Source organism: Natrix helvetica (assembly GCF_964273705.1).
Source record: "Natrix helvetica genome assembly, chromosome: 5".
NCBI lineage: Eukaryota > Metazoa > Chordata > Lepidosauria > Squamata > Natricidae > Natrix > Natrix helvetica.
In genome coordinates this window covers 24,946,350-24,960,218 of record NC_138551.1, presented here as the reverse complement: position 1 = coordinate 24,960,218, position 13,869 = coordinate 24,946,350, and the positions used below count along the sequence as shown (strand labels likewise).

At 34.2% G+C, this 13,869-nt stretch overlaps 1 protein-coding gene across 2 annotated transcripts in view; it reads right to left on the bottom strand.

Moving 5' to 3' along the window:
* IFT80 (intraflagellar transport 80) overlaps window positions 1-13,869 on the bottom strand; it is a 66,663-nt gene that overhangs the window by 17,080 nt on the left and 35,714 nt on the right. For both annotated transcript variants that reach the window (XM_081954424.1, XM_081954423.1), the window contains exons 9-10: window positions 6,671-6,850; window positions 470-588 (exon numbers count right to left, since the gene is read on the bottom strand). In XM_081954424.1, coding sequence (XP_081810550.1) covers window positions 470-588; window positions 6,671-6,850 — 299 coding nt within the window. The remainder of the gene's footprint in view (window positions 1-469; window positions 589-6,670; window positions 6,851-13,869) is intronic.

Sequence of the window (13,869 nt, the reverse complement as noted above, 5' to 3'; positions counted from 1 at the left end):
TATTTAATTGCCTTTTCTGTATTTTGGATTTAGTTATCATTATAACAACACTGTTTATTTACAGCTGCTGGGATTCAAAAAATGTACATAGACATGTGTGAGTTGTATCCCACAAGAACCCTGCATATTCCTTTAAAGCAGCACACACACCCATTTAAAAAGAACTTTATATTTAAAAAAAGTTCAGTGATTTGGCAGAAGAAATTGGCTAAGCAGATCAATTAAGAGTTCTAAAGAATTCATAATTGCTTTAAAAGACATAGTTCTGTTTAGGAAACCATATGGGTTCACTACAAAGGTTTTGCTCATAGATAACTAAGCATACCCGGTCAATTCTACGAGTAATTGGAAAGAGTTTATACTGTAGTTTATTTGTTAAATTCTGGCTGCTTCTCTAAATCAAACCACATCAAAGTTATTACATATTTACAATTTGTCAGATAATATATCTTCAATTCTAATTACTTACGAGAATATATAACACTGAAGAGATGTTGAAACTACTAAATGACCAAAATTCAAAGATGCTTTAATGACTCTGTCACGAAATTCCAGCAAATCCACTGCATCATTAAGTACATTACGAACCTAATAATTAAAAAAAAAACTTAGTTAAATCAAACTTAAAATGTAAGTACAGCATTTCAATTTTAATGTCAACTATAATAATAAAGAAATATATAATTTCTTCAGCATTGTATTTAGCAATTCAAATACTTTAAAAAAACACCTTACAAGCAATTATTTGAAAATAAGACCACATAGTACATCGAGAGAGAATGAACCAAGCCAAACCAAACTAAAAGGACTCAATATTTTAATGTAATACCTAGCTTAAAGATGGCAAGAACAGAGCTGGGCATATTCTTTGAAAAGAGTGTTTGCAAAATATATCACTGAGGCAATCATATATTTTCTAAGTCTGCGCAGCTACTTCAGAAGCTCTCCCAGCTGTTTCCACATATGCATAATTTTTGTTCTCTTCTTGTGCAATGGGTATATTGTGCATGTGAGGAGCCTCTGAAGTAGACACTTAAGTTGTGACTGCTTAAATTGGGAATTCAAAAATAGATGCTTTGTATACTCTTATGAATTCTAAAGGACTGCTTACAAAAGATCTGCAATACTCTAATGTTCAAACCGCCAGATTAGGTCCTGACAAAAATATTTTCTACACATATGACAGGATATTTTTATTTTTATTTATCAAATTTAAGCACCACCTGTCTCACTTTCAGATAATTTTTAAAAGTTATTTAGTATTGCATTTTAAGGAATCTAATGTGTAAATTTCAATAGAACCTCTCCTCATCCTCAATCCTATTGAGGCATTTCAGTTGACTTTTTTAGTTCACACACAAAAAATGCATCACCTACTGGAAGTATCTATGACATAGATGCCTTGCTAAATCTAACCTAAAACATCTCCCTTCCTTGGCATTTTCCCAAATAATAATATATCGTTTTTTCTTTGAAATTTGCAATGTTCCTGTTATTGTTATTATATTGGGACACTCTGTCACACTTCTTTGGCTCATGAGAATTATCAATTTTTCATGAGTGGGACTCCACGTTATGTTCATATAGACACTCTTCTTGTATCTCTTCCTGTATCTACAATCAAATTTCATTTTTATAAAAAAAACTCCAGTGAATTCTATCCATATATAATCAATGATCTTCCTCTGCACATCACAGAGATTTAAAATCTGATTGATAGAACTGATAATGTTCTGGAGTTTACAGAAACACTGTTTGCAACTGATCACCAACTTTGCTGCCACCTGAAACACTCTGGTAATAATTAAGCGGTAATAATTAAATAATTAAACCACTTGGAAGAGCTTTGCATAGGGATATGCAATGAGATGCGCTGACAACAGAATATTACTGTTTTCTCCAGGACATTCCGTTTATCCCCTTGAATGGACCAATCTGGATATTCTGGAAAAGTTCACAATATTCAGGACATTCTCTAATGCTTAATATATCTAAGTCATCACAAACCACTTTCTATTCAATGTACTTTCAGAATAACATCACCTAGATCAGAGCATTCTAGAGGAAAAAGATGTAACATTCTACTACTGGAGAGCCTCATTTTGTACATCCATGTTTCTGCCTGCAGAATTTATAATCAATGTTTCCTTATCACCTCTCAGCACTTGGAAATATTTTTTTCCTAAACTACCAGGCTAACATTAATAAATTAACTTTTGTGCAGAAGAATGAAGGAATGTGTGTTATTTTATTTCACCCCTCCCCCACTTCATTGGATGAATGTTGGAGGGTGCTGAACTACTGGATAGTTTAGACTGGCCCAAAATCACTCACTGAATTTCCATGTTCAAGAATGGACTTGAAGCTGAGTCTCCCTGGCCATAGTCCCTATTGTTAAACACTACTACACACTGGCTCTCCAAAGAGATTCCAGTGCATATGACTATGCACAGAGCCCTTGGATCTATCTAAAAAAGCTATTTGTCACAATACAGATTTTCAAAATGTTAAAAAATCATTAAATCATATTGTAAATAGTTGTTATGTTTGGCTTTGTACTGCTTGCATTAGGGATTTAATTAATACATCAGAAAAATCCTGGGAAAGGCTTGAAAGAAAATCTGCCCATTTTTGCAGAAAGAATAGCTCTTTTTTATATAGTTACAAAGAATTCACAGACAACTGGGACTTACAAACAGTCCTCCTTAAGTTTTTACTGGGAAGGAAGTTCCACTGTACCATAATATCATAGCTGGAGGGAATTTAGAAGTTTTATAGTCCAAACTCCCAGACAAAAGGCTGTTCAACCTTTGCCTGAAAACCTCCAATAAGCTCCCAAGACTGTAGGAGGCGCCACTGCTTAATAGCCCTCATGATCAGGAAATTCCTCCCTATTAACCTTGGAATCTCCTTCTGTAAAGCCTCGACCTGCTGGTTCTTGTTCTACCTTTGGGAGCTATGGAGAATAAATTCCCATCCTATTCTCTATGACAATCCTTCTAGTATTGGAAGACTGCTATCATGTCTTCCCTGGATCTTGGTTTCTTTAAGCTAAACATATCAATGTCTTTTAACTCTTTTTCAAAGTGATTAGCCTCCAAGCACCTCATCATCTTTGCTGCTCTTCTCTGTACTGTTTCCAGTTCCCTAGGGTCCTCCTTAAATTAACATGAGAAGAACCAAATATGGTATTTCAAGTGTGATCTGACTAGTGCAGCACATAACTTCCTATGATCTCATTAGCAATTTTTGGCAGATGCAGCACACTGCTGGCTCATGCTTAATCTGTGGCCTACAAGGACACTTACATATTTCTCACAGTACTATTTACAAGCCAGATACCACCTATCTTGTACTGGTACATTTTATTTTTCTTACCTCAGTACAAAACTGTTGTTGGTTGGAGCTCATTGTTCAAGCTTATCAAGATCTTTTTGAAGTGTTAACAGTACTTCTCCTATCGATTTTGTGTTATCTGCCAACTGGATGAGCATCCTATTTATCCCATCACCTATGTCTTTATGAAAAAGAAAGCACTATGCCCAAGATAGAAATCTGAGGTACCCACTGGATACCTCATTCCATTTGACTTGGAATATTAAAGATCACATATTGAGCCCTGTTCTTAAACCAACTATGAATCTATCTAGTGGGATCATCCATCCCATATATTTCCATTTTCAAAGGATATTCAACTGGATTTACTTCTGAGTAGACATGTATTAGAGGCTGGTGCATTTAAAATGTTGTAAGCATCCCAGGATCAATCGCTTTCAGGCAAGATGGGCAGTAAACAAATCAAATCAAATCAAATCAAAAAAATAAATAGCTTCAACAAAACCTTTACAGAAAGTTAACATTTGAAAAATTAAAATGGCCAGTATTCCTTAGAAAAAACAATGATAACAAATAAGAATAGGTAAAATATTGATAAGTCATTTAACAAATACAAAAAATGAGCCACTTTTTATTTAGTAATGGCATTCTATTTATATAAATATATAATGAAATTAATTATAAAAATAATACAAACTAGAGAGAGAAGCACTACTTGCCAACTAAAAACTAAAGCAATACAATGCCCAATATCCTGTATACCTAACATTCATATGCAATATTAATAGTATACTTTAGTAATGAAGATTTCATTGTACAGGTAGCTCAGATATTTTTATAAGTAAAACACAACTCTAAATACAGGGTTTATCACATTCATTCATTACAATTTTATGGCAGGAAGTAAGTATAAAATATGATTTTTACCTAACAAATGTGTTTTCTGTATTTCCAGACAATGACTCATAACATTCCATCCAGTGAATATTCCTTTTATATAGCCAGCATCAAAATGCCAAATGATTTTTAAATGTTTAATTAGAGATTTGGACAGTCTAATGTTGGGAACAAGGACTAAAAAACTTGGTCTAAATTTCTAAATTTCAGAAATTGTGTTTTATCTTCCAGTCTTCTGGTATGATAATATGTCACTGACTTTCCGGGAAATATAGCACATTTGCCAGATGAAATACTATTTTATACTTCTAGATCGATCTGGCTCAGTTTTTACTGTAGGATAATTTTGATAAAAATCTAACCCTAACCTCTGAATGTAACTTAAAAAATTATGTTACACCAAAATATTTTACTAAAAAGTTTTAATAAAGGGCCTCTTTAATTTTTGCTATAGCTATATATAGGCTGATTTTAGCAATACACAATAGGAAAGTGTTCCCCAGTCAAGCTTTTTGAATCTGCAAGTATCCAGTAATAAAACAAGTGATCAGCATTATGCCTTGTTGAAAGCAATTATAATATCTACCAACATTTTATACAAATATATATTAATCAGTTTAATTATGGTTTGGGAGAAGGGAATGGTAATTTACTTTACCATGATTTTAGATAAAAGAAAAGAGGTATCTTTTACACCTGCCCTTGACAAAAAACAGTACAAAAAACCCCAACACTTCAGTAACAGCCAACAACACTGCAGCTGCTATAATGGTAAACCACAGCTGTACTGCATACAAATAAGGCTTTTTTAAAAAAGCAATAAAGTTTTCAAACATGGAGTATACAGGTGAAACTCGAAAAATTAGAATATCATGCAAAAGTTCATTTATTTCAGTAATGCAACTTAAAAGGTGAAACGAATATATGAGATAAGACTCATTACATGCAAAGCAAGATAGTTCAAGCCGCAATTTGTCATAATTGTGATGAGTATGGCGTACAGCTTATGAAAACCCCAAATCCACCGTCTTAGAAAATTAGAATATTACATGCAATCAATAAAACAAGGATTGTACATAGAACAATATCGGACCTCTGAAAAGCATAAGCATGTATATGTACTCAGTACTTGGTTTGGGCCCCTTTTGCCGCAATTACTGCCTCAATGCGGCGTAGCATGGAAGCTATGAGCCTGTGGCACTGCTGAGGTGTTACGGAAGACCAGGATGCTTCAATAGCAGCCTTCAGCTCTTCTGCATTGTTCGGTCTCATGTCTCTCATCTTTCTCTTGGCAATGCCCCATAGATTTTCTATGGGGTTCAAGTCAGGCGAGTTTACTGGCCAATCAAGCACAGTAATCCAACAGTCATTGAACCAGGTTTTGGTGCTTTTGGCAGCGTGGGCAGCTGGAAAATGAAGTCAGTATGCCCATAAATCTCGTCTGCAGAAGGAAGCATCAAGTGCTCCAAAATCTCCTGGTAGACGGCTGCGTTGACCCTGGTCTTAATGAAGCACAGTGGTCCAAAGTCCTGTTGCTCAGTGGTCCAAAGTCCTCTTTTCTGATGAGAGCAACTTTTGCATCTCATTTGGAAACCAAGGACCCAGAGTATGGAGGAAGAATGGAGAGGCCAATCAAGCACAGTAATCCCATGGTCATTGAACCAGTTTTTGGTGCTTTTGGCAAAAGTTGCTCTCATCAGAAAAGAGGACTAAGTACTTATGCATGCATATACTTTTCAGAGGTCCGATATTGTTCTATGTACAACCTTTGTTTTATTGATTGCATGTAATATTCTAATTTTCTGAGATGGTGGATTTGGGGTTTTCATGAGCTGTACACCATAATCATCACAATTATGACAAACCATGGCTTGAACTATCTTGCTTTGCATGTAATGAGTCTTATCTCATATATTAGTTTCACCTTTTAAGTTGCATTACTGAAATAAATGAACTTTTGCACGATATTCTAATTTTTTGAGTTTCACCTGTATGTTATTGCTTCCAAAGTGCAGACTTTATTTTCAGATATCACAAAAATATTTCCAGTATAAAAAATATTCTTTTGATTCTGACTTTCTAGCCAATGAAAACATCAATCCAGATTGGAATACACATTTTATGTACTTTAGAGTATACAAGACTGTAGCAGGATCACTCTAAGTTTAAACATTTGACTTTGTTCATAAGTTCATGAACCAACATGCACATTCCACTGGGGGCACACTGAAGGGTGTTTTATTACCTAGCTAAATGGTAATATGTTAATCCCATGAACAACATGATAACATTGATTTAACACAAGTAAATTCTAAAACAAACTCTGATTCAAGTCTGTCAACCACAAAAATTATATCTAAATGTATCATTTTGAAGGAAAAAGTTGTGTTTAAAAAATAATCCACTGTTCACCAAACTTTAGATAGCCAACACATACCTCCATGGTTCTTCTCTTAGTTAATGTTATTCCAAAGTTTTTCCATACCCAGCGCTGTTCCACAACATGGGCAAAAATCACATGTCCGTTTCCACACGCCCCAGCTAATTGTGTACCATCAGTAGACCAAGCAATATTGAATATGCTGCCAGTGTTTGGTTTCTCTAAAGCATAGGACCACTGCAAAATATTTTTAAAAATAATTAAAAAATCCTATAGTTAATATATAAAACATACAATAAAAATTATTATGTTTGTTATACATATTGTACATGATTAATAGCACTGTACATATATCTATTTTCATTTTGTTTTTTTAAAGAAAAGACAAGAAAGTCAAATACTCTTTTTATAAGATAAACTATGTGCACAATAAAAGCAAAACTACAACATTGCTACCATTTACCACAGCAGCATTTTTTTATTTAACATGACATAATATTGCTTTTAATGACAAATGTACTTTAAATGCAGTACATTATTGTAAAAGTTTCCATTTAAGAATATACCTATTTTTTAAAAATGAAAAAGATGGCACTAGAAATACTTGAATAGTAATTGCTAAAATGTTGGCACTTTCAAAATTATATTTCTTGTTCCAAGTTTTGTCAATTAAAATTTTGGGGTGGGGGTGTGAACCAATAGTGCAAGAGAAAAATAGAAACATTTTATTTTAATGCTAAAAGGTTGTGGATCCATAGGAAAATTCTTTATAGGTCACAGAGGCAGGGAGAATGGGAGATAACTTCATTAAAACTATATAATAAAATAGTTCATTTGGAATATGTGATTCCATTCATACTGCAAGATAGCAAAACCATGGATTCAGATATAAGAGTTACAACAAGTAATAATAATTAAATGAAATGTTTGAGGCAATGCAAACAAAAGAATCCACTTATTCCTATGTTGTATTATTGTAGGAAATTTTATGGGAGGTAAAAATGTATCCCTGGTTTGCATTTATTACCTTTATTTATTTATTTGTTAAACTTATTTGCTGCTTATGTTAATATGGGCTACAACAGTAAAAAGGAAGAAATTATATCTATCTATCTATCATCTATCTATCTATCTATCTATCTATCTATCTATCTATCTATCTATCTATCATCTATCTATCATCTATCCACAAACACACATATACTAATATACATATACATACACATACACACACACACACACACACACACACACACACACACACACACACATATATATATATATATATATATGCTGGTTTTGTTGTATTCGGGTCTTTTCCCGTGTAAGGTTGAGATTGTCTTTGCAACGTTTCGGCAGGATCACACCTGCCATCTTCAAGCTGTGGGCTTAAAGTGGGAACAGAGCTGCCGTCTTTCTGTAAGTCTTGTTTTCGTAGATTTTCACGGGTGTAGGTATGCTGGTTTTGTTGTATTTGGGTCTTTTCCCGTGTAAGATTGAGATTGTCTTGGCAACGTTTCAGCAAGATCTCACTTGCCATCTTCAGGCTGCTGTTTTAGGCTTAAAATGCACACACAGCCAGCACCAATCAGCACCAATCTACCAATCATGATACAACCACACAACCAATCATTCCACTTACTGAAACAAAGTCAGCACCCCATCCCCTCCCACCAAGATTTACAGAAAGATGGCAGCTCCGTTCGCATTTTAAGCCTAAAACAACAGCCTGAAGATGGCAAGTGAGATCTTGCTGAAACGTTGCCAAGACAATCTCAATCTTACACGGGAAAAGACCCGAATACAACAAAACCAGCATAAATATATATATATAAATTTATTTTTTTGCATGGAGGAATGAATCACAATGGAATGCTGATACCTTATTACTATAGTGTAAAATATTGAATGAATGTGAACTTTTAATGTTTTTAGAATAATACATAATTAAAGCAAGATTTAAAGCAAAACATGAAAAATAAAAGTCCATTTCAAAACTGTTTAGTCAATGAAACAGAGTACTATTGTGAAACATTTCTGTAAATATGTGGGGTGAGAAAGTTCATAGGGGAAGAGCTTTCTTTGTGGTTTCCAAGCAGGTGTTTTATTGTAAGGAAATACTATTAAACACAGAGATATTATCATACATGAAGTGGGGCACATAGATCAAGCAGGGTACTTCAAAGATATATCAATGGATAGTAATTGGGTATACAGTAAAATAATATTTTAAAAAGATCTACTATTCTGTTTTCCCCACAAATACGATTCTCTGTTGTCTAAAAGGACTCTCAAGCACAGGGAGAAAACAGAGATAATAATCAAATGGTGTTACATAAAATGTTTCTAACATAAGAAGCCAAAAATTGCACTGGGAAACCATGGTTTATTCTTTCTTTGGACCAATTAAAAAAGAATGCATTATATAATTTACATATATAGCATTATATACAAATACAATCACACACTTTGTATTTCATTTGACAACTCAGGTAAATCATATGACAATGTCTTCTCTTAAATTAACTAGAATAATTATGTAACTGCTATTTATTTTGTGTATGACAGTAATAACACAAAATCTGTTTTCTAGGACCAAAGACCAAAAGGTGTTATTGTTACAAAAACAGTCAAAACTGCCTCTCTCAAGTACAAACTGGGAAACAAAACTGAGTGAAATAAATTACTGTGATTATTCTTACTGTTAAGAAATTTCTTTCATTGTTCAATCAAAATGTATTCTGTATTGTATTGATCCCTGATATATAGTAGCAGAAAACCAGTTTACTATATGACAATCCTTCAGTATATAAGAGAGAAATATGAAGGAGTGGGGGATTTTTTGCAGAAAATTCATTGTTTCATCACATAAGAAATCTCATTTTGGTTCCAAAAAGATAGCAGTTGTGGAATACTAGTGGGGTCCACCCCTTTTTTTTCTCCTGCCACATTCCTGTGCAGTGAAAATATAAATCTGTCTTTTTCTTAAGTATTTTAGGTGATTGGCAAACATATCTGGGTACAACTATATGTCTGATTCAGCTTTGTACAATTGAATTAAAGATGAACTTCATAAAGTTGCTAAATTCATCATGGAAAGGCCTTCTTTTAGATTACTTCTAAAGGTTGACGTGAAGTGCCAAAAGCTCTCCCAGAGAACCAGAGATAGCTATCTCAGTTAAAACCAGAGTCTACTCTTCCAGAAACAGATTTCCTGCTATACCAGATCTTAATATAAAACAGATGCAAGTGCAAGGTTTTTTTAAAAAAAAACATTGTGCTTATATTTGCTGTACTTTCTTGACTGGTCGAAGATAATTTTGAGGACTCACACGGTATGGACGAGAGAAACCATTAAAGCAGATATTACCAAATTGCTTGGCACTTGGGCTTGGCAAACCACACCTCAAATTTGTAGCACATTGCCTGGCGATGAAATTCCTTCACAAATGTACAGTACTGAGAGGTGAGATACAAACACATCAAAGCGACGAAGAAGTTTTTAAATTATAAAGTATACAACCATTTACAGGTAAGTTCTTTTCTTCATGAAGTTCCTCAGTTAATCTACATAAAATAGCCTTAATTGGCCTAAATTTCTGCTTGGAAATATTTTTCAATATTTTCATGTTCTTTATTATTTTTCAAGAGATTTTCTTCTTTCTATTTGCCTCTTAAGCCCAACTACCACCGTACCTTTGCATTTTATTCTTCTGCTTTAGATGTAAGTAAGACAATGCAATTTTGCCTTGGAAATACAGTGGCAAGGATATGTGCAAGTACTTCAGTAATTAATTCTCTGTTATGCTGGCTTTATTTTTCTACACAGGCATTCAAGAAATGAAGGACATTTTTTCAGATCAACAACTATTTGGTTTTTGAATGGCATTCAAGGAAGTGGTCTTCAATTAAACAAGTATGGATGAATAAAAATAAAAACTAGTTAATACAAATTAATTAGAGGGTATGACTACATGACACCCCCATCTACCATGTATTGGTTAGAACATATTTCTCACTTTCCCTACAGTATATTATATCTCAGGTCACAATTTCACTAAAACTTTTTTTAGCTATCACTAGACTGTTGATGATAAATCCAGCCGAGCCTGACTTCTGTAATTATTAACTTCTGAGCTCTCATATTATATAGACCCGTGATGCCGAGGTGGCATGCAGAGCCCTCTCTGCGGGCATGCGAGCCGTTGTTCCAGCTCAGTTCCGCCCTGCATGTGTGCACACCTCCTGTCGGCCAGCTGATTTTCATGTCTCTGCCATGGGTAGGGGTGCATGTGAAAGATGCATGCGCATACGGGGGTGGGTGCATGTGTGTGGGTCATGCATGTGTGCACGGGGGAGGGGCACATGCAGGGGTAACACATGCATGCACAGGTGCACATGTATTGTATTATGGGTGTGCACACGTCCACGCTTTTGGCACTCTGCGCCAAAAAGGTTAGCCATCACTGATACAGACTCTTATTCAGATAAATGATTTCTTCTTATTTTGTAAATTATATTGATTGCATTTATTTTGGGATCTTTTCAATTTCATTTTAATCATTGTTCTACATGAATTTATAAAAAAATATTTGTTGATTTCTGCAAAAGTAATTCTTTGAATATTTTGATTTTTATGTACTTTAACCAATGTCTAAGTATTTATTTTGTTTCCTAAGAGATTATGGTATTATTTGAGAACAGTAATTCAATATATAAAAATAATGTATGGTGACTAAAATAACTTTTCCTACAAAAAAAATGTTGCAAATTATAAGCAACCATGTTTCTAGTTCATAGTGTTCAAAATTAGGGAAGATATATTCTTTACAGGCAGTCCTCAATTTACAATAGTTCTTTTCATGACTGTTCGAACAGCAAGGAGAAAAGTTACTTATGACCATTTTTCACACTTGCAACCCTTTTAACATCCCCATGGTCACATGATCAAAATTCAGACACATGGCAGCTAGTTCATATGGTGGTTGCAGTGTCACCTTTTGTAATCTTCTGACAAGCAAAGTCAATGGGGAAGCCGGATTTACTTAACAACCATGTTACTTATTTACCGTGTTTCCCCAAAAATAAGACAGGGTCTCATTTTCTTTTGACCTCCGAAATAAACGTTTGGCCTTATTTTCAAGGAGGTCTTATTACTTTTGAGGTGCAGGAGGGAGCGAGTGTGGTCACCTCATGCCTGCTGCTGTGTTGCATTATTTTCAGGGGAGGGCTTATTTTAGCGCATGCACTCAAAAGCCCGATTGGGCTTATTATCTGGGGAGGTCTTATTTTCAGGGAAACAGGGTAGCAACTGCAGCAATTCATTTAACAACTATGGCAATAAAGGTCGTAAAATGGAACAAAACTTACTTAACAAATGTTCCACTTAGCAACAGAAATGTTGGGCTCAATTGTGGTCATAAATTGAGGACTACCTGTATATGAAAAAGAAATAAGCAGTGTAACAAACGGAAGAATGTAAACTTGTTCAACAGATCACTAATGTATCTGAATATTTATTTGTGACATATTCAGTCTATGTATCAGTAGGAGCAAGTGATAAATTGGAGAGGGACAGCTTTCTTACTTAAATATTTAAAGATGAGGCAAACCATTTCATTTAGCTTAAGGGAACAAAGAATAACTTTTTAAAGATAAACCTACTGAGAGATGCAGCTTCAAGGTTAACACATCAAGGATTTGTTTCTATTCAAAAACCTACTGGTTTTGTAAATTTGTTCATTAAATTGGATTGGTTAATTGAAGCTCCATAAGTTTCAGTGGTGGATTCAATTTTACTGATTTTACTAATGACAAATATAATTATACACATACATACAGGCACTTTTGGTTTTGTTCTTTAAATCCTCCCACCAAATCCTCCTGCCTGGTTGATGAGACACTTAGAAACTAGGTAGGTGTAATAGAGTCAAATTAGTACTGCACAGCTGAGGACTTAGTAATACACACTAAGCCATTTTTATCCACAAAACTAAGTGGTGGCTGAATAAGCTCTTATTATGAACCAACTTCAATTTAGCAGCAAAAACCATCAGGGACTAATGGTCAAAAATCAAGCCACAGTGTAGAGAGCAGGAACTGGTGTGAATTGGAACTGCACTTTCACCTGAATCTGCTGGCATTTAAATGTTTTTCCCTCTAGTTTCAATATCTCTGACTCTTAAACACTGACACTTGAATGGGAATAACCCTAATCTCTGTCTTTCCTATTCCAGGAACAGTCCACTTTCTACATGCACACCCACACACCAAACCCCAAAGGGGATGTTAAAAACCCATAGGATACTAAAGAGAATCAGATAACTAATCCATACACTAAACACATAACATGTAATTCAATAAGAATAATCCAACACTATCCATTTATTCTGTTCTTATCAATGCTAGGCTGAACTCAATGATGTCTTCATTTCACACTTCTTCTATTCCCAATAACTAATATTCAATAGAGAAACTCAATGGTTCAGACCAGAATCAGTGGATAGACTTTTTATGGATCTTAACTTACAGTAAGCAGTCCCTCCCCCTCACAAATGATTCAAATATCTAAAGTTAGCCATCAGGAATATTGGCACTAGAAGTAAATGTTTAGAACTAGATCAGATCTTTTATTTTATAAGTATTCTTAACTTATTTTATAAAATCTCTCACAATTCTAAAAATATGGTAATATCATTTTTAGTAATATCAAATACCTAATATCAGGTAATTCTTTTAGTGTGTCACAATGACACTTCTACCTGCTTAAGTCTTATACAATCAGACATAGACACGGAGAAACAGTCCTATAAAATGAGCTCTAATACTTTCTTAAAGACACAGTGAATTGCTTCACATAAACATTATTATCTATTTAAAAAACAGCTCTCATTATTACAAAGAACGAAAAACACATTAAGAGACTGCTAATTTTTCAAGCTTGGCAACTAAGATATATAGACTTCAACTCCTGGAATTCCTCAGCCAACATTCAGCACACTTTAAAGTTGCCAAGTTTGAAAAGCGTTGATCTATAACCTAACAGAAGACTAATAGCAGACTTAAATATCACCGCAGGTATATCTCATTACTTTCTTCTATTTATCCAATTAAAGTTGGCCAACATTCCACTGCCAGAAATCTGAGAGTACAGAAACATTCTAATAATCTCAACTCTTATTATATATAAATCCCCTTTGAAATAAAATTTAAATTATCTTTACCATATCATTTTAAAATTTAAATTAGAAAGCAAA